We start from the raw sequence: 21,931 nt of genomic DNA, 5'->3' as shown, positions 1-21,931 counted from the left end.
AGGGTATTATCCTTTTCAGTTGTTAGATTCAAGAACATATTGCATGTAATTGGTACCTTTCATTGATTGTTTCACTCTAACTTTCCCCATGTTGAAGAGGGAATTAAATTTTGAATTCACACTTGGTTTATGATGTTTGACCTCATTAGGGTACTGGACAGAACTAATGTGATAATACTAAGTGAAGAAAAACTAACTGCTAGTGACCTGGTATAGCACTTTCCAAATCTTTAATTAGTAGATTTGATTTGTTTTAGTATGTAACTGGTATTGGAAATGGAACTTGTTTAATTAATTACTAGATTGAATGTTTAAGCTATAATACAGATTGTTTACAGTTTCACAAAGAACACTAAATACCTCCATCCTGAAAATCTGTTTCATTTGGAAGTTTCAAAAAAATGTTAATTGGCTTACTTTGGTGCATAGCATAATGCCACGTACCAATTAAATGGGTTTATAGCTTCTTAAGAAGAAAGTTTCTTTCTAAGTTATATATTGCAGGCATTTCACATACCTGTATAATCTTAAAAATAAATAATATAAGGTGAGAATAATTATATCCACTCTAAACAAAATAGTGTTGATGATTGGCTTTGAATCTTCCACCAAAGAAATTGTGATGTTAGAGAATTTGAAGTGTAGCTGGGTTCAGTTGCATCTTTGTCATGGCTATAAAAATACTTGTTTTTCTTTGAAGCACTAGAAGTAGTGATTAGAAATAATAATGGCCAATTAATAACTTACATGATCTGGGACTGGAGTTTTTTTCAGTTCTTGTTTTAGATGCCTATTATAGTATCCAGTGCTGATATCTGGCAGAGTCTTTCTGTGCAACTATTGCAGTGCATATAGTTGTAATCAGAAAGAATGTGAACATTAAACAAGGGAAAGTTAAATTACTATAGTCACTGTAGAAAACCAGCTCACTTTTGCAACTTTGAGGGAAATCCTCTTAGTTTTCACCATAATAATAAACAAGAAGCCTCTCAAAACTGTAGAAAATAATTTACACTTTTTCTTACATATGCCTAATTTTTAAAAATGTAATTGTAGTTTTATAATTCTTTGTCACCACTTTGCAGCAGGATGAATATGAAGAGCTGTTTCATTATACTGTAGTGACTCCAAAGTTTGAACTGTGTGTCTCAAGGTTGCCAGAACCTGCACCTGAACAGAGATCACCTGACAGAGTTTCAAGGATAATAGATGATGTCAGTCACCAAAAGCCTCCAGGTAGTATGCCCAAGGCTATGTGTTGAGCTTACAAGAACAATGATACAACTTTTATGACTTACATTTCTTAATAGATTCAGTTTGAAAAATATATGTACCTCATTTGTAGTACATTTGCATTTTGCACAGCGAGAGATGTAGGAAGGCACATTCCCTGAAGGGTTCTCTCTCTGGCATCACTTCTACTTGACAGTGTTGATGTGCTGACAGTTCTCCCTGTTTTGTGGTGCAGATGTTTGAAGATGGTTGGTGTAACAACAGAAAAAGGGGTACTTACAGTATGCTTAGTTGAAACTTGATGGGTCACAGCTGGTTTTGCTCAAACTTGTACTGCTGTGATAGAGAAATGCATACTAAAACAGTGATTATTTGGAAGGAAGGATTACCTTGAAAGGGCTTTGTGTAATGACTAATCATGTCACTACATGAATGCCATTCTTGCTCTTTTAGTTTGATCCTGTTATTCCAGTTTTATTTTATTGCTTGGTATTTAGGATTCTAAACTTAGTGGCTTGTGATGCATTAGTGACATGGATATTTTTGATTGTGTTGTCTGTTTGCTTTGATTGAGAGTTTTGCTTCAGAAGAAATAGTAAACAATCACACCTGCATTATTTCTTTTCTAGGAAGTTAAGCATAATCAGGAAAAACTGACATTAAACTAACTTCTATATCATTCTATTTAATTATAAAAATATTTAGCTACATTTCTGTCTTCTCTTTTATAACCTTTGTGGATGGCTTGATGTCTACTGGTTAGAGGAGTAAGTGACATATTTATACCTTCCAACTTGGAACTTTGGTCAATACTATTTAAGTTTTTAGCTTCTGAAGCAAATGCTAGACAGTCTGTATGGAAAGATTAAGGCTGCAGGAGATAGCAGGTGACAGCAAGGTGATGGCAGCTGCGTAATGACCTTTAGCCCTTCTTGTCCATCATGTCCTGCCTAATTGCTGCTCTCGCCTTGACCTCGTGGCACCAGTCCCAGGGTACACCAGGCCTTAGCATGAGCTGTGTGTTAGCCAAAATCTGAGCAGGACTTACATGAACAGTTAGGGCACGAGCAGAATGCCTGCAGTGCACAGATCACAGTGCAGCTGTGACTCCTGTTGCCAGTCTCTGTATAAGAACTATCATGACACAAGCTGTTCCATTGCACTGCCACAGTCTGTGTGGGTTAAAGCCAGCTCAAGTCCGTTGCTGTGTTGAAAGTTGATTTTGCTGGTTGCTTGATTTTTATACTGTGCTGGCTCAAGCCTTGCTTGTCTGGCTAGCACAGAAATGTGTTCAGAGTTTGCAGTTAACTAAGGGCACTTGCTCAAGCAGTTGATCCACTCAACTGGTGCAGCCTTTTATAAAAAACAAAGGTCACCCAGAGCTCCTTCCTGTGTTGAGGTAACATTAGCTTTCTTTAAAACAGCTGTGGTCACTCCCTGTATTCTTCCCAGAGCTCCATGAGCAGAGTGCTTATCTCCTCTGAATGTTCTTCCATTGTTGATCAGTCACATTATAAGTCACAGATTGCCAGGATTCAAGTACACTTGCAAAATTCTTGATCTGTAGAGCAGTTAATGTCATCTGCTGAAACTGTTTCTCAACCTGAGCTGATGCTCTTAAAAGAGCAGTAGAAAATTTCAAACCCAGCTATGTGGAACTATATTATGGAGCAAATTATAATTTGGGTATAGTTCTCAGTTCTTGCCCTGCTTAGAGTTTTGTCTCACGGTTTGAGTGGTATATTGTTTTGTAAGGAAATTTTTGTAATACTGCTGTTCATAAGAAAGAATATCAGAATCAAAGCACTAGACTCTTTTGCTTTTTTGATACATGGCTGTACACTCTATTTTCTCTTGTATTTCTCTGAAGAGAAAATTGTAGCCAGTCACCCAGACTCTTTAAACCTTTCAGGTGGCTTATGCCATATTTTAATTTTTTTTCTGGGGTGTATTGGATTTGCATGGCCAAACTTTAGTAGTGGGGATGCTACAAAGCTTCTGTGAGAAGCTGCCAGAAGCTTCCTCCATGTCCAACAGAGCCAGTCCCTGGCAGCTCCAAAGGATGGGAGTGCAGTTAGCCAAGGCTGAACGAATTTGAAATGGCAGTAACAGCTCTGTGACAAGAGATTTGAGAAGAAATCAAAGTTTTGCACAGTTATAATTGTGACCACAGAGGAACAGAATGAGGATACATGAGAGGAACAGCTCTGGACACATTGAGGTCAGTGGAGAAGCAGGGGCAGGGGGAGAGCTGGGATTCCACTGCAGCCTGTGGAGACCATTGGGGGTGCAGGGATCCACCTGCAGCCCATGGAAGTCATTGGGGGTGCAGGGATCCACCTGCTGCCCGTGGAGGCCATTGGGGGTGCAGGGATCCACCTGCTGCCCGTGGAGGTCATTGGAGGTGCAGGGATCCACCTGCAGCCCATGGAGGCCATTGGGGGTGCAGGGATCCACCTGCTGCCCGTGGAGGACATTGGGGGTGCAGGGATCCACCTGCTGCCCGTGGAGGTCAGTGTGGGAGCAGGGATCCACCTGCAGCCCATGGAGGCCATTGGAGGTGCAGGGATCCACCTGCAGCCCGTGGAGGTCAGTGGGGGTGCAGGGATCCACCTGCAGCCCATGGAGGTCAGTGGGGGTGCAGGGATCCACCTGCAGCCCGTGGAGGCCATTGGGGGTGCAGGGATCCACCTGCAGCCCGTGGAGGCCATTGGGGGTGCAGGGATCCACCTGCAGCCCGTGGAGGCCATTGGAGGTGCAGGGATCCACCTGCAGCCTGTGGAGGTCAGTGGGGGTGCAGGGATCCACCTGCTGCCCATGGAGGCCATTGGAGGTGCAGGGATCCACCTGCAGCCTGTGGAGGTCAGTGGGGGTGCAGGGATCCACCTGCTGCCCATGGAGGCCATTGGAGGTGCAGGGATCCACCTGCTGCCTGTGGAGACCATTGAGGGTGCAGGGATCCACCTGCTGCCCATGGAGGCCATTGGGGGTGCAGGGATCCACCTGCTGCCCGTGGAGGCCATTGGGGGTGCAGGGATCCACCTGCTGCCCGCGGAGACCCACGCTGGAGCAGGTGGATGTCTGAGAGGAGGCTGTGACCTCTTGGGAAACCCACCCTGGAGCAGGGACCTGCAGACCCATGGAGAGAGGAGCCCAGCTGGAGCAAGCAGCCTGTCCTTGGAGGAGCGCAGCCCATGGAAGAGTGACTCACCCTGCAGCAGTTCACAGAGAGCTGCTGCCCATGGGATGGACTCCATCTGAAGAAGTCTCCCATGGGAGGGACCCCACATGCTGGAGCAGGGGAGACTGCTCTATGTGAGCAAGGACAGCATGTGAGGATCTGAGCATTCCCTGTCTCTGTGTGCCAGTGGGGGAGGAGGTAGAGGTAGGAAGGAGAGAGGGATGCGAGAAACATGTTTTTAAGGTCTTACTTTACTTCTCGTCCTGCTCTCATTTTTTTAGTGATAAATTTAATTAATATCTCTAATTAGAGACTGCTTAGCCCATGAACCCTTCACTATATTTTCTCTCCCCTGCCCAGCTGCAGAGGTGAGTGAGAGAACAGCTTTGGTGGCTGCCTGGCATCCAGGCAATGTCAAACCACTACATGGGCCTAAACATGTTGCCTGTCATGTCTTTGTCCCTTTTTATGGCCGTAGAAGTGAGAGGATAAAATTCCATTCTCTTGGTTGTTTCTCTTGAAATATTTGAACAGTGTTATCTTTTTAATATGCCTGGTGTTATCAAATGAGAGTAGCCATTGGCAAGCTCTCATTAATTGTCATGGACCAGGGGAAAGAAATAGTCTTATACTTGGTGGTGATCAAAATTTTGCATTGTAGTTCTCATTAAAAGAGTTGTTTTGCTCATTACAAGGAACCACTCAAATATTTATTATCTTTGCAAAAGGCAGCACCCTGCAAAATGCTATTTTTCTGTTATTTTCAAAATGGAAAAAAGTGGTTAAAAGCAGTAAAGAAGGTGCTTCTGAACTTTGTAGAGAGCAGGAGAGACAAGAAGAATATTTAAACAGACACATCCTGCTTCTGTGAATTACATGCTATAAACAAGTTTCCTTTGCTTTGCTACTTTATCAAAATAGCGTTCGCTGTTCAAAATATCACTATGTCTTCTCAGTCTGGGAGAGAGAGAGCTCCTTCAGAGCTTGAAACAATCTAGTTGTAAAAAAGTTATTTCAACTTTTACGATAAGATCTGAATAAAATATTGAACTCTGCTATATAGCACTAGTACTGACTGATGGTGATTACGTGTTGGAAGTAGTGTTGGCCATAGTGTTAATGGCCTCAGATTACCTTCTTTTTTCATGGTGGTAACAATAAGGCTTTGAATGAACAGCAAGGAAACTGTTAAATTCAAGTTTAATACTGTACCTCTAATGCTGATGAGGTGGGATTGTTCACCAGGTTGTTTCTGAAGGACAGTCAATTTTTTTTGTTCAACTCCATTCTTTTGGCACTGCTTGGTTGTTCATTCTAAAAATCAGGCTTTTTGACAAATGGCTCTAATGCTCCTACTGTGTTAAAATAAGAAAATTGTAAATTATTAGGTAAATGTTCTATAACTGTAAACCAAAATGAATGAATGTGCTGAGCATGGAGCTAAAACCTGCTCTTCGGCAGGGCTTCTCAAGTTTGCAATGTATTTTCCCCTTCTCCATGTGATTGTGTTGGGATCAATCACAATGCCACGTGATGCCTTCTGAAATGAGGTGTTCTGGTTATGAAGTATTTTTTGGTCTGGATGCTACCACTTTGCTGGTAGAAGTCTGGTTGCTGGTAATCTCTATTTGTTGCAGAAAATTTAAGTATATATACTTAAATTTCCCCAAGAGCTTTCAGTCAAATAAGAAAAGTAATTGGAATAAACATGCTGTACTTTTCAATTCAGTTCAATGTCCAAATGTTTTTAAACTTTGAAACATAAAACTTAATTTCCTGTTCTTGTTACCAGCTTTGTTGATTAAATTTGGAAATTACTAAGACCGGAGCAGTAAATTATTTCTTGCAGAGATGTGCAATGATGACTCATACCCAAAGAGTGGGAAAATTCCTCCTCTTCAGGCCTGCCAATCCTCGCTATAGATCCATTAGACTTCTTAGAACATTTTAGCAAATTGCTCTCCTCAGCTTGGGCCACTAATAGCATGTCATGTGTAAGAGCAGTCTGTCAGAGCTTACTTAATAAAAGCAGAAAGAGTCGGATACTAGAACAAAACAGAAAAACCCAACAGTAGTAACAGGCATCTGGATAAACAGATAATTTCATTACCTCCATCTAGAGATTTGTTGCAGTAAATGTGTGTGGGGATTATTTAATAAAGTACATCTCTGTACTTACCATATCCAAATGGTTCCAACGTCCTTGATACCTTAGCACACTGTAACTGGATGACATCATATGATTCTATGGAAGGAATACAGGTGGCAGTAGGAGAGCATTAGAAATAAGAATTGAATTAGTATGTGAACAGCTACAGAATTATGGCAATGCTGTAAGGCCAAGATGAATTTCATAAGGCGATGTTATAAACATGTAACAGATACACTTGGTGGATTCAATGAAGATGTGACACATCCTATGGTAAATGAGAGAAATGAAAGCTGTGTTAGGATAATCTGTTCATAAGGAGGATTGAGGGGAAGGGAGTGATGAACTAGTAATACTGTGATTCTCGGACTATGGCAGTTGTCAGTCTATTTTAATATCCTGTTTTGATTGGTTACATTTTGTTCTGTTAGGTTGGGTTTTTTTGAAGGTATCTTACAAACTGTGCTGTGTAGGTTGGATATCTTCGTAATCTAACAAAGTAGTGGAAGTTTAAAAGTAAAAACAAAGCTTCATGCATTTCATGTCACAACTGGAGGAAGGAATGGCATGCAGGAAGGGGAAAAAGTGGTAAAGCACAGAACTGTGAATATTTGACAATGGTAACAATGCCAGATAATTTTATTGTCAGATGCCAGCTAGATTCTTCATCACCCAAATTAGATGCATTTCAAGGAATCTGGATCATCTGTCTGGCTTGTGACATATTTTAGAGATTTTTACTAGCAACAGGTATTCAAATTCTGCCACTACCTTAGCAATACTTCTGTCGTATTCAAGAGAAACAATGACAAAAAGCTAAAGCCTGATTTTAATATGCTCTGGCATGGGGAATAATCTCTTTATAGTCTTTTGCATCTGTAACATGGTAGGGCATTTAGTCTGTAGAAACGGTGTGTTAAATGGCACTCCTTTAGCTCAAGCTGGTGTTAATTTTATTGTGTGTGATTGTGTATTACCTTGAGAGAAATATCAAAAAGCGGTTTTAACTGTTTCTGCATCATGGTCCTTCCTTATTTCCTTTTGTTTTGGAGCATGAGTGTAGTAGTTTTGTGGCAGGGAGTATCAGCCACACAGCTCTTCTCATTTCCTTAGGAAAGGAGACGTAACAGTAAAAATAACTGTAAAAGAATATCAACCATTAGGCTCTGCCTCAAATAAATTAGAAAGACACTTTTCTAGTGTCCACTGAAGATACTGCTTTGTGACAGACAAGCTTATCTCTTCTAGGTTGAACAAAAAAATACTACCTATTAAACAGTATTTGTTTTCGGAAGTGAAGACTAAAATGTTGGAGGTTTCCTCTGTTTATGAAAATAAAAAAAAGAGGTTTTTTTTTTTAAGTTGTCATGTTTGTTATTATTAGTAGGAATCTGCTAATACCTCTTCATTCTAATTTTCTTTTATTCATTTGTCAACTCAAATAGCAAATTTTCTGTGAGGAATAACTAAATATAAAACAATATTTTACTTCTCAAGTTTACTTTATTCTCAGCTCAAATGCATGCAAACCAGCTTTTGGGCAGGGATTAACTTTCATTGCAGTGGTACCTAACCACAACTCCTGAAAGTGAGGATTTATTGTGTAAGGTATTATATAAATTCATGGTATATACACTTCCTTTCTAAAATTTCTTGAACTCTAATTAAATGAACAAATTTAAGGCTTTAAGAAAAATGGATGCAGGTATATATTAATATAGAAATATATCCACAGGCTACTTTGTGAATTCGTAAAGGAACACCACAGACCTCAGGTGTTTACAAGCTCATTGAGGAAAAAGGTGAAAGTTAGTAGATTGTTGACCTGAGATGTTAATTGTCAAGAAGCTTTTACTTATAGATGTTATTTCTGGTGCTTGCTGTGATCGTTCTCTTTCAAATTAAGTTATATTAAGATACTGTATTTTAAGGGAGCAGTACTTTTGAATTTAGCTATATTACAATAGGATTGCCAGTTCAAATATATGTGTCCAGGAAGCATGTGTCAGAATTGGATTGGTTTTTCTTATGTGGGGAAAGGAGGTTTCTGATGTAATGAATATTTTATTTCTTTTTTACCAATGCCTGTCTTCTGACTTCCATCCAGAATGTGGACCTGTTAGCCTTTCCAGAGTGTCAGTCCTTATTCTCTGTTTCTTTTTCAGTCTCAACATCAGTGAAGCAGACTGGCATGGAACAACCTGCTCTTTCAGAAGAAACTTCTTCTCAGGGGTTCACACATGATCCAGGAGATGTCAGCAAAGCCACAGTGACCGAATTAACTTTACCAGATGAAAAAGTCACTCAAATAGAAAACATACTTGATCTCTGGAGTGGAAGTCTTAAGGTATTTATATTGTATGGAATCCTTAAAAAATCATGCACAGGTACCACTGTATTGTAGAGTGCAGGAAAAGTTGCAGTGTGATTGCTGGGAGAATGGTGTTTTTTGTTGTTGTTGCATATTGCACGTGAACATATGTAACATAGAATACCTTGTTTCAAAAACTTTGGAATAACTGTCTCCATTAGGGTTGTTCAGATATCATAGTTCCTTGTGTCTGGTAATACTTACAGGTGTACACAACCTGTGTAATGAAGGTATCACTGTAAATATGTCTCCTTAACTGCCTAGTGTTTTAAGAGTAAAATAATAGAGAGGAGAGGATAGTTCAAACTCACTGCATTACTGTCATCCTTTTAACTTTTCAGACAAATATTCTGACTGAACTGAAGAATTGGAAACTTAATTTGATTCAACATCACAGGCTTCAAATGAGACAAGAGAAAGAGAAACATGACGCACATGTGAAACAGCTGCAGAATGAGATGGAAAACCTGAAGGAGTTACTTCATACTTATGAAATCTCTGTTAGCAGGAAAGATGAGGTAGTAACTCAATTTCATATTTTAACAGTTCCTCTCTGTTTAAAAATATCACACTAAATTTTTTGGTCCATCTCTTTGAACATCTTTTTTGAAGCAAATAACAGAGAAGTAAATAATGCATTCAAACTGGATAGTAGAAAACTAATCACTGTTGCTAATACGGTTGTCTGTACTAACAATGAAAATACATTATGTGCACATACTTTTCATTGTTTGCTTCTTAAATCTAGAGTCTACTCTTGTTGCTTATATATTTTCATGAGGATCACACAAGCTTAGGTGAGTCTATTAGCTCTTACACTTTAAAAGCCTCTAACTTTTCAATTACTAGATCAGTTTTCCTCAATTTTAAATAGGCAGCTGTCTCATAAATGTTGAAGAGCCTCTGTTTTAGGATTCTTTGGAACTCTGCATTTGTACATATACTTAAGATTGGACATTTGGAGTCTCTGCTTCACACTTTCTTGCTATCAACAGTGTAAACAACTTCAAAATTAACTAGAACTGCAAACATGGATATAAAATCTTGGCAGTTTTGCAGTCACATAACATAACTGAGTCTTCTTACTGCTACCCTGAGCACTTAACCTAGTACTTGAGAATACTTTATGGAGTTTGGGGTTCTGATTCTTACTTACATTTCCAAGAAACATACATTGCAGGAGTTGAAATATGAATGAAGATGGTGTTTTGTGTCCATTTGGAAAGCAGAACTAATTTTACAGACCGAGCAAATACAAATGGAACATTATAATAATGGGATTAGTCTTGTACAACGTGAACTAGTACCTATGTGCATGGTTATTTCAGCCTATACCTTTCAAGCATCTAACGTCATTGTGTGTCAGTCATATTTAATGTGCCATAGTTCTCAATGATACCTTGAAAGCTCTGTTTTATTTTCTGCTGCCAAAGAAATCATTTCTTTATAGTTCTGTTTCTAACAAAAAAATAATTTGAATAGAAAACTACTATTCTGCCAGCTGAATGGAAGGTGGCAGGGCTTCCATGATTTCGTGTATCACTCTGTAATTATGAAAGTGCTGTATCCTGGTATGGAAATAAACCAAGGTCCTTCAGCCTCACAAGTATTACAAGTATTATAGATTCTTATTTCACATTGTAATTCTCAAATGTTTTTTTATTTCAAAAATATGCTCATTGACCAAAATAGACTTAGTCTAAGAGTTCAGGTGTGTAGCAGCATGTATGCAGCATCAAAAATTGATTTTTATGACACTTTTTCAACAAAAGTAGTTAATATATCAATTAAATTTGCTTTATATTTCAGTTTTAGGTATCACTCATTGTGTGTTCAGTGATTATTACTTGTAACAAATGCAGTGTATTGTTAGCATATGCTAGCATGTATTATCATAAAATGTTGATCTCAACAATATTTATGCAGTAGTTAAAATAACTTTACATTATTCCCCAAAGTCCCAAGATAGGTCACTGTTGACCATTGGAGTTGCTTGTGTGGCTGATGGCAGAATCTAGCTTAAGAAGTTAGGCAGAAATACAGAGTAATATTCAGATTTGGTATACCAAATTTGCATCATACCTGGCTTAATTTTTAATTGGGGAGCTTCAGCTGTTTATGAGTACTCATTAAATGTAGAGATTGCTGGCAAAAGTCCCCAGTTGCAATCTTTGTTCAGTATGACATCTTGCCTCTCAAATATTTTAATTGCTATAAGCCTATAATATCTTTCAAGAGAACTTCTAAAGAAAGTAACAGTATTCTGTTCAGAAAAGTGAAATAAACTTCTGATATAAATGTTTCTGATTTATCAAAATTCACTTTGAAATAAGAAATTCTTCTGATACTATGCTACAGTACAATTATGAGAAAGTAGCTCAGAAACCAGCAAATGTAGAAGGAAGTAACAATTCAGTTGAACTTCTCCTAAAACTACATGATGGAAGTGCTGCAATCTGAGTGTCGAAGCCACAGGAATTTTACTTCTGATTTGAACTCTGATTATTGCTTCTTACTTAATTATCATGAGCTCTGGTTATTATTTCTCACTTAATTATAGAAAGGGTAGGTTTCAGTAGAAAGCATCTGTTAAAAGCAAGTGCTTTAAGTGAAAAATAACTGAGACATAAAGTACATTCTGTTTGATCTTGGAGTGAAATAGTGTTAATAAATATTTTTGCAGGTAATTACCAACTTGACCCGAGCATTAGAAAAGCAAAAGGAGAGAGTGGAGTTGATGAGAAGGTTTACGCTCTGGCGGATTCAGCATGTTAAAGCCAAACGAGAGGTATGTGCACAAAATCAAAATGCAATGAAAATGAAACGTCTGAACTCAGAAGAGTCAGAGCTGCTTCAGTTCCTGTTACAGTTTGAAGAAATTACGGTGTTTCTATTTTGATGTGTTTGACAGTGTCAAATAACAGTTTGAAAAGATCAGTTTTAAAAAGAATGTTGCTGTCAGAATACTCTCTGGAATGGCAAAAAAATGGTTGTCTGCTGACTATTTTGGTATAGAGTAGAATAGTAGAGTTGTTTTAAGGTTGTTTTCAAACAAGCCTGAAGTCAAAATTTATTCAAAAGGTGTTTTACGCTAACTATCTGCAATCTTTTTGACTGCAGGTTTTGTATGATTCCTGCAGTGAATCCAAATCACATACCCAAAAACTGGCTTCACACACGCCTCTTTACACTTTGTATGTGAGGCTGTTGTTTGAGCCTCATTAAACTAAGAGTAAGACAGCTGTTGTGTGCAGCCTAGGAGTTCACAAATATGGTTTCTCATGGTGGGAACAGTGATGTGCCATGGTACATGTGCAGAGGCAATGCTGAGCTGCTGCTGCTTCTTGTGTAACACTTCACTGCTGGACCTGTAACTCACTGAAGGGGTTTTTACTGTGGTCTGCGTAATAAGCTGTAAAACAAACCTCCACAGTGGAGTAGTGAACTTTTTCTAAACCCTGAACTTTCCTATGATGTGGTTGTATTTACTTCCTAAGGAATATGCAATTAGAATGGCAGATAAACATTTCCAGACAGCCTTGATGAAGAAAGTGTGGGCAGCATGGCGTTCTGTTTGTGAAGAAAAATGGAAAGACAAAGTAGCAAGAGCCTGTCAGCTAAGGGCAGAAGATGTCTGTGTTCAGCTCACCAATGATTATGAAGCCAAAATTGCAGAGGTAAAGTCTTTTTTTTTTTTCCTTCTTTTGCCACCTGACTCCCAATCCCTGTCCTTTGAAAGTATCTCTTTCTCAGCAAACCTAATGAACTTGAGTATTTTCCAGCAGAACAGACCTCCCAAGTATGCAAGAAGATGTGAATGAATCTAAGATCTGTTATGTTTTTAGATGTAACTTTTTTTCCTACATCTGATATAAAATGTTGCCAAGCTGCATGCACAGATGGAATAAATTGGACTTGGCTGTAATAAGGCAAATCTCTAGTTGCCTACCAATGGGAATGCCATTTGTTTTCTAACAGCATCCTTTTGGTATGGGCTATGCATTTTGAGGTCTTAATGAAGAATACAATGGAAATAGAGGATATTATTACTTTGAATGGTCATGAGTACATGATGAGTATAATTTTTTTTTCTGTAATAGCTACTCAGTTAAAGGCTGAAATTAAGTTTGATTTTTCTTTAGCTTGCTAATTAAACTTGTTAAAGAATTTTCAGAGTTTAAGGTGAAATTGTCAACCTGTGCTTTGATGCATACTAAGTAATCAGTTTTAAAATACAACTTTTAAGAGATTCGTATTTCAGCAAGAAATTAAATTTTAATTAGAATTTTAAGAACAGGCTTACCAAATGTGTATTAATAGCATAAAAACCATAAATAGCAACTTGCTCTGTTCTTTTCTCAGCATTTTTAGTTTTTCACAGTATCTAGAGAAGAGAAACTGGTGATGAAAATTTACCCTTATGCTTAAATAATTGTCTGAGAACAATTCCTCTTCTGTTGAATGAACCCATGCTTCTCCAGAGATCTGGGTTGTGTCAGACGCCAAATTCTGAAAGACAAAAGCTTGCAAGATATATTTCTGCTTAGGTAGAGTCTGACAGTCCTTTTGTATCGTCTTGTCCTTGATATGCTCTATTATTAATATTGTGCTGTGTTACAAAGAAACTACAATGAGCTGTTCAGCACTGATGAAGCAGAGATTTTTAATGTGAAAACCTCTATCTTTTTAAATACAGTAGATTATTTTTAAAGTTAGTTGATGAATATGTTTGTAGTTTACATTCAGAAGTAAGAGAGACCCTTTTCCTCATTCTGTTTCATAGTTAGCTGCTACTGTGGAACAGACAAAAGCTGAGATTCTGCGACTGCATAGTGAAAGAGATCAGTATGAAGACACCATGAAGAAAGCTTTTATGCGGGGTGTATGTGCTTTGAATCTGGAAGCAATGACCATGTTTCAAAGCAAGGACAGTAGGCCAGATCTCGGTTAGTATGGATAGCAGGCTTAATCTGGTAATGTGTGTGCATTTTTGTTGGATTTGTTTGGGATTTTTTTTGTTTGTTTGTTTTAATGGAGTTCCTTTTCTCTGTGTTTTGTTTTGTTTTTTTTTTAACTTGAGAATTTTTGGCAATACAGAGTTTATTAAACATTTATTGCTTTAAAATGTCCTGTTGAATATGTTGAGAAATACACTGATGCTGGACTTCATACTGCTTTAGCTGAAAGGAGGAGCATGTTCTCTTCATCCCACATTGCTGGGAGAGTGGTAGCCTGCAGCTGAAGGCAGAAGAGGAAGTCAAAAGTGGCAAACTTCTTAAAACACCAGGTTATGGAGCAGTGAAGACGAAATCCTGAAAATTCTTTTATGCTCTGGAATCTCAAAATGTAGAGAATCAGCTTTTCCCAGACAGCTCTCCCTTATTTTTTAATCTTGCTTTTGAATATAAAGAGGGGAAGCAAATCTCTGAGGTTCTGTATTGAGTTTTAACTCCATGCCAGAACAGGAAACACCAGTCTATTTTTATCAGCAGCCTGCCCATAAAACCTGTGCAGCCACACAGGGAAGAGCTGCACACTTGCAGCTGCATCTGCTTGCAGATGGAATGAAATCACTCACTCTGAGGGAGTCAATCCATAGCAGAGGGAAGATAATCATGCTGGTGCAGCAACCTACAATAAAGAGAAAGTAGCTGTGCCAGCAGGAGTGCCACAGCTATACATGTGGCTCAGCAACCAACTGTACTGGCAGCCTTAGACAAGCAACTTCAGTTGCTAAATTTAACAATCTTACACAGAAATTTCTGAACTACATTAGAGAAATTCTTCACCATTAAAGGTAGATAGGAAGAGGAGATAAAAACCTGAAGCAGATGTAAGAGGTTACTTAGCTGAGCAGCTGTCTAAGCCTGTTAAACGTAAGTGGTATTTGTGCATTTGCTTAGGAAATTAATACATTAGCCAAGTGTAGTATCTGTGTCCTTGTAAAAATTTTGGATCAGTATTTGCAGAAAGTTAAGAATGAATGATTTCCTGAAGATGCTCTGTTTGGGAAAAAAATTACAGGGCATTTCCCAAGTACTTTATTTTCCACTGTGCTACTAATTAAGAATTTTTATATTTTGAAACATTGTATTTTATTTTCTTGTTTATTGTTTTCAAAACCATGTAACAGACAACAGGTATCCCTCATAATGAAGGGAAATTGACTGGTGTGAAAGCATTGTTTCTGTAGACCTATAAAAATGAGAGTGAGTAGTAAGGAAATTAACAAAACTGAGCTCTAGAATAGTTGTGACAAACCCTTGAGTTTCATGGACTAAAGGTTTTGCTTGATTTTTACTAAGAAGCTAGAACTGATACTTTACACCAGCACAACACCTAAAGATTTTGCTGCGCTGGATGTTAGGGTACCCATAACTCATTTTTTTGTGTGTCCACCATTATACTTCTTAGTCAGCCTCACAGACTCCACTGTCCTCAGTCCCAAAAAGGTGAACAAACAGAGCTCTGTTACCACCTTCTCCCCTGCCCCAGGCATATGCTGTTTTTCTTACAGCCAGATGGTGGTTTTAACGAATTTAGTTACATAATTATTTCATATGGTTGAACAACCCATTGATCTGCATTCTTAATCAGGTAGAATAGTGATCAAGGCACTGGAGGGCTGCAAACATCAGTGAAGATGATTTTGATTGGTTTCTAGTTTTTTAATCTGTGGATATCAAAGTTTCCATGTGCCAGAATCAGTCAGCAATTATGAATGTGTATGAACACTGCAGTGCCACCTACTGTCATTGGATATAAAAAGCAGAATTTCACTCATTTACAAATTTATTATAAGGTTATTTTAATATACATTTAATATGCACACAATCTACAGGTAAAATACACATAATGTATCATTATAATATATTTATTAATAGTATGCATGTATCACTACCTTAATGGCTTCATAATATTTAGTGTCAGTGCTGATGGCGTTAAAGTTATCTGCCTAATTTGCTGACAGTTTTTAAATGAGTATATTAAGATTATTTTAACTTCTTTATGTATTTAAAGGAACACTGAAACCACCAGAATTCATAACTTTTTGCTTATAAAAATCATAACACTGTTTTTCTTCAGTAAGATCAGATCTGACTGGTCTATAACTGTGCATTGGTCCTGATTGTGCTTAAGCTTAATGTGTGTGTACACACATAAATATGTACAAAATGAATTTTTTACTCTTGACATCTACAAATATTGCACAGATTTGAAGCACTTCCTTTTATTTTTCCTGATTATTTCAGCTAATAAAAAAAAACAAACACAATTACCACACGGTGTCACTCTAGTTCCTGGAACGAGCAAATTTCTCTTGTCCTGGAACTGCTAGCATCTGCTTCTTTGGAAATAGGAGGGTAAATAAGAATACTTCTCTTTCCTTCCTTTAAGATAGTCTTTATTGTAAAAGGAAAAGGCTGGAACTGTTTGGAGAAGAGACTGGGCTTATTTCTGCAGGTCTGGCATCCCCGCTGTCTGTTTTATTGTGAGATAAAAGCATCCCAGATGGATTTTGTTCAAGATTATGCTTGCCAGCCTACCATGGTGAGGGGAGATGAGAGCTGTAGGGTGCCTGTAGATTGTCTGAGCCCTACAGCCAGGATGAGGCCACTGTCCAGCAGTTATATGCGGGCATGAGATGCTGCTGCTAATGTGTAACATTTTATTTTACTGCCAGTAAGCCCCCTTAAGGATCTTGTGCTTTCACAGAAGTCCAGTATGGCCTTTGCGTTTTCCTGTCTAAACTGGATTTTGTCTCTTAGGATAAGAGCACCTCTTGCACACTGGTTTTACTTTTGGCAAACAGTAGGAAGAACCTCAGTTCTTTGCACTACATGTAGGTGACGTGTACCATAGGGGTGTTGAGACATAACAAAGAAACAAGCCCCTTGAAAAATGTTACAAGCATCTCAAAATAGATACAGGAATGTTTGTTTATATTTATACCTACCTCTATAAAGAACTCTCTTTTTTATTAGAACTGCTCTTTTTTATTAGATAATACAGAAATCCCCCCCAAATACTAAAATTTTTGTTGTAACTTATCTTCCCCCATATCCCCACCCCTTAGGGTTAGCTAGATTATGTGCTTATCCCATTACTTTGTGTTTCTAATAACAGATATAGGAAGCAGGAGAAATGATAATGGTACCACTGGTGCAGGAAGGCCTCCTCCTTCACCATATAATCAACCCTCACCACCACCTCCACCAGCAGCTGCTCTTCAAATGGAAAACATGGTAAGCATGTAGCTGGAACAGAATTGTATTTCCTAATGACAAAAGTTAAATTTCTTGATTGGGGCTTTTTTTTGAAGGGAGTCCTGGTCTAAAAGGAAACTTTCAGGTGTGTTCAGACTGCACTGTGAAAATGAAGTGACTGGGGCACAGCTGCTGTAGCTTGCTGTATTTTCATTAAGCTCTTTTTTTTTTTTTCTTTTTTTTTTTTTTTTTTAATTTTTATTTTAGTGAAAATTCATTAAACTAATGAAGACAGGGTCACTACAATAAGCATATTTTGCTCTCTAAGGTTCTCTAGAAAAAAAAGCTGTTATAAGAGGGTTTTTTAAAAAAACCTTAATATACTCTGGAAAGATGAAAAGCCTGCTTGGCTTGACTTTGAACTTCTTTTTTAGAGGGGTTGAGGGAATTCAGCTTATTTTTCTGTCATATCAACTTAGCCAGATCATCATCTAGTAGTGTGGTTGTTTTGGACCTGTCCTAAGCCATCCTGAAAGCTTTGCTACTGTAAAACAATATCGTGCTAGAGGGTAGGTTAGAACAGAGGTGATGTGCATGCCTCTCTCCTGACTTTTCATTCTAATGGTGACAAGTGTTATTCACACCATTTCTACATTTTTTTAGACAAGTAATTTTAAATTAAACAATAAGCAGTGACACTAGAGATAAAATGTCTGCAAAGACATTACAATTAAGAGGGTAATTGGGATAGTCAAGAAACTGACTATCTAAGGAGTAAAACTGTATTTTCTGGAAAGTAAAAGTAATACCCATTTTGTGTAAACTCTGGTTTCTTTTCAGTTTTCTACCCACCTGGCTCATGCAAGCACTCCTGAGACCAGACTAGATTCTGATTCTCCAGTAATCCTCACTAGCACAATGTCAGGATCTGGAACATCAACTCAAAAACTGGTAACATGCTAAAGTTAACTTTTTTTCTTCAATTAAGGCATAGTCATAACAAATATTAGTTTGGGTATTGTTATTTTTGCATTTCTCAGAGTAAAACAGGTATGTATTTGAGGACACTGCCACAGAGTTTACATAGCAGTATGAAGACACTAGCTTGCAAATGCACATTTATGTTACATAAACTCATTTACATTAGGAGCAGTTTTAAATTCTTTTCACAGATAGGGCAGTGTGTCAAAATGAAGAATAGAGGAGTGCATGAACACTTAGGTATGGCACAACAGGAACAATCGGCTTGATCTTGGCTTGATAACCTTTTGTTATGGAAAGTGCTTTGTCTAGTTATCCTGCTCTTTGAAATTTCTCCCTCATTCCCTTTTCTGTTCGTAATGCTAAATTGCGTAAATTCTGTGTGTAAATGCCCTCCTTTCTTTTCTGCATTTGGCACAGTTTGCTATCAGCTGTCAGAGAAAAATTCATTTTGGTATGCATGGGAGCTTTTTTATTGTCTGCTCTGTCATTGCTAGAAAGGATTTCCACAGTGACGGAAGTACCTTCGGCTGTCACTCAAGCATGCAGTCAGCCAGCAAAGCTAAACTATCCATGCTGCTTGATTTTTGTCAAATTAGTCTTGCTTCCCTCAGGACAGAAGTCATTTGCTTAAAATGCTATCTCACAAATGGAAAAAATGGAGTAATCCTGGTTGCAGCCAGGTGGAGCAAATTCAGTCCTGTGTATTTAACTGGATTACCTGCAACATCACATGCTCCATTTAGGCAAGTGGCAGATAAAACTGAGCAGAAGCACTAGAGCATTGTAAATATTATGTTTAGAATCTTTTACTAAGTAATATTTAATTTATTTATAGCCCATGGCAAAAGTAATAACATCTGCACAACAGAAAGCAGGAAGAACTATCACTGCTCGAATCACGGGCCGAGCTGATATGGGACAAAAATCCAGAGCTGGGAGTTTAGCAGTGATGGGAGTTGCTCCACCCATGAGTTCAGTCATTGTTGAAAAACATCATCCAGTCACTCAGGTAAAACAGATTATGTTTCTTAAAGTACTTCTATTACAACACATCTGGTAATAGTTTGAAGAAAAATTACCTTGTGAAGAGGTATTAGACAAAGCTCAGACTTTTGAGGCCTGTTGAAAACAGCAAACAGTACTTGCTGTCTGTGTAGGAGGTACTGGTAAAGGGATGTCATGGTTTAACCCCAGGCAGCAGCCAAGCCCCACACAGCCACTCACTCACTCCCCCTCCAGAGAGATCAGGGAGAGAATCAGAAAGGTGAAAGCTGGAGAACTCATGGGCTGAGAAAAAGGCAGTTTAATATGAAAAAGAAAGGCTATGCACACAAGCAAAACAAACCAAGGAATTAATTCAGTGCTTCCCGTGAGCAGGCAGGTGTTCAGCCATCTCCAGGAGAGCTGGGCCCCATCACATATGATGGTGACCTGAAAAGACACACTCCATCACTCCAAATATCCCCTCTTCCTTGTTCTCCCCCCTTTATACACTGAGCTTGGTGCCACATGGTCTGGAATATCCCTTTGGTCAGCTGGGGTCACCTGTCCTGGCTGTGTCTCCTCCCAGCTTCCCAGGCTCCCTCAGTCTCCTCACCAGCGTGGCAGTAGCAAAAGCAAAAAAGGTCCCCATTTCCTGCCATGACTCACAGCCATGTGGCTTGCTGCACATGGCTTTCAAGAATTTGGGCTCCTAAGCAGAAATTAATATTTAAATTGTATGTCCTTAGGAGTTTAGAGATTCAGTGTGGTAATTATTTCATTAAGAACAATTTCTGGATTCAGATTTTATGACTAGTGTGACAAGGAAAGCTCCTGAACTACCGTAACAAAAACTGACTTCTGAAAATGTAATATATGTGACAGCCCAGAGATATATTCTGTATACCCATTCTGCAAATAAAAATCTAAGTATTTGTCTTGAGTTAATTTGAAATGGAAGAGAAATTACCTTGATTAAAAGCAGAGTGACTACTGTTTATTACACTAAGGCGGCTACTTTTATGGGCAGAAAATTAATTCTTGATAAAATTACAGACCTTTTCTTTTCAAAGATCTTTCAGTGACTGCCTCATAGCAAGTACTTCAAAAGAAAAGTTGGCATGATTAAATTAGCACTACAGAGGAAAATTGTGAACAGTATGATAAAAAACTAAAACCAACCTTGAGATAAGATTGAGGTGATAAAAGCTTAAGATACTTAGTTAACTGGAACTCTAGCACTTTGTATTCTAAAAAGTGTGTTACAGATAAGAAAGGGAAAAAATTAACTCTTTCTGTTAAATGACCATTTATTTTTCTTATTGATAAGTGCATTTCATTTTGCTGGGTTGCAGTTGTTTCTTTTTAAACTACAGCTCACCTAGAGCTATTTTAATATTTAATTTTTTTTTTTTTTTTTTTTTTGGTGCCATTAAGTGTTTTCATGTATCTGATTACTTTTCAGCAAACCATATCACAAGCCACTGCTGCTAAATATCCTCGAACTGTGCTTCATTCTTCTGGCTCTACCTCTGCAAGACCTGCAGGACAAGCTGGGCGAGTGCTTCAGGGCCAAACCAGCATTCAGTCAATAAAAGTTGTTGACTGACTGACTGTCTTTCTCACCGGTAGGGTTTTTAATCAAGGTACCTCTTCTCAGTCTTTTTGGATTTGATGCAGTAAGGTCTAAAGTACATATCATGTTTTTACCCTTTTCTAAAAAAGGAAGGTTTTTTAAGTAAAAGTGCTTTTATAGTAAAACCTGGAGGGGAAACAACAACTCAAATTGTTATTCTACCTCCGAACTTTCATTATTAAGACAAACACATTTTATTTAAGGAATCTTTTGCACACTTTTAAATAAAGAATACAATGTGATTTTTGCCTGAATCTCTCTGTTTAATCCCAATGATACTAACATCTCTGTTCAAGAGAAAAGGAAATTTATTTTTATTATATTAATTACTTCTAGTTACTTATGCAATTAAGTGTAGTTGACATGCACCTTAGTTATGTCCTACAACAGCATATTTAAATGGAAAATAGCACACCCAGGATCCCATTTAGTTAGGTGAGGTACCCAGTCCATCAAATTCTTAAACATTTTCATTTTCCAAGCTAATGTTGCAGAACTCTGTGAATACTATGGGGTTCCAAGCATCTGTACTTTAGATCCTTAATTTGAAAACCTTAGGATTTACCGGTCTGTTCTTCATATTCCTGGGACGCTCTGTAGCCAAGTCAAAGAAGGTTGCAGACAAGAGGGCTGTTTGGAATAAGAGTTCAGAGTAAAATACAGATTACCTTCTTAGTACAAACAGTAGGATTCAGCACAAAATAATGCTAGCTGTATACAAGCAGAAAAGGCAATTCAATTCCTCCATTACATGATAAAACTATTGCTGTGTTATAAAGAACATCACAAAGATAGGCATTTACATAATTTTTAAGATATTAAGTATAATCAGTAATAAGAAAGCCTTTAAACATATTCAGCAAGACACTGCCAAGTATTAATTCAATATATGAGGGGAAAAGAAAAGGTAAATAATTGCTACATGTGTTAAGTATTAAATATTGAATGCTCTTTAGGGGGTATGTATGCAGTGTTATGCCATGATAGAAAGTTCTGCAGCCAGCCAAACGTGGTATTTACACATAACATTTTTGTGTTTCTTCACTACATAAATCAAATGCTGCAGTAGAGAGATTTGCAATAAATTCTTAGCAAGAATTTATAAAAACGTGAATCCCAAATGAGGCCAGATGCTACCTTGCTTCTGGAAGTGTTAATTGATTTATATACATAACTTTCCCTTGTTAAA

General features: G+C 38.0%; 1 protein-coding gene across 5 annotated transcripts in view; it reads left to right on the top strand.

The window, feature by feature from the left end:
- The window catches only part of POC5 (POC5 centriolar protein), a 31,088-nt gene that overhangs the window by 8,450 nt on the left and 707 nt on the right, over nt 1-21,931 (top strand). Inside the window, exons 3-12 of one of the 5 annotated variants that reach the window (XM_040090075.2) lie at nt 1,086-1,236; nt 8,729-8,910; nt 9,276-9,452; nt 11,618-11,722; nt 12,432-12,611; nt 13,718-13,880; nt 17,062-17,180; nt 17,982-18,092; nt 18,961-19,134; nt 20,572-20,734. In XM_040090075.2, coding sequence (XP_039946009.1) covers nt 1,086-1,236; nt 8,729-8,910; nt 9,276-9,452; nt 11,618-11,722; nt 12,432-12,611; nt 13,718-13,880; nt 17,062-17,180; nt 17,982-18,092; nt 18,961-19,134; nt 20,572-20,715 — 1,506 coding nt within the window. In that variant the 3' untranslated portion in view covers nt 20,716-20,734. Of the gene's footprint in view, nt 1-1,085; nt 1,237-4,418; nt 4,566-8,728; nt 8,911-9,275; nt 9,453-11,617; nt 11,723-12,431; nt 12,612-13,717; nt 13,881-17,061; nt 17,181-17,981; nt 18,093-18,960; nt 19,135-20,571; nt 20,897-21,931 lie in introns of those variants that run through there. The other 4 variants (XM_040090072.2, XM_040090073.2, XM_040090077.2 and 1 more) reach the window with 4 other exon arrangements.

Source organism: Hirundo rustica, chromosome Z, assembly GCF_015227805.2.
Source record: "Hirundo rustica isolate bHirRus1 chromosome Z, bHirRus1.pri.v3, whole genome shotgun sequence".
Lineage (NCBI taxonomy): Eukaryota > Metazoa > Chordata > Aves > Passeriformes > Hirundinidae > Hirundo > Hirundo rustica.
This window is presented reverse-complemented; position numbering and strand designations above follow the sequence as displayed.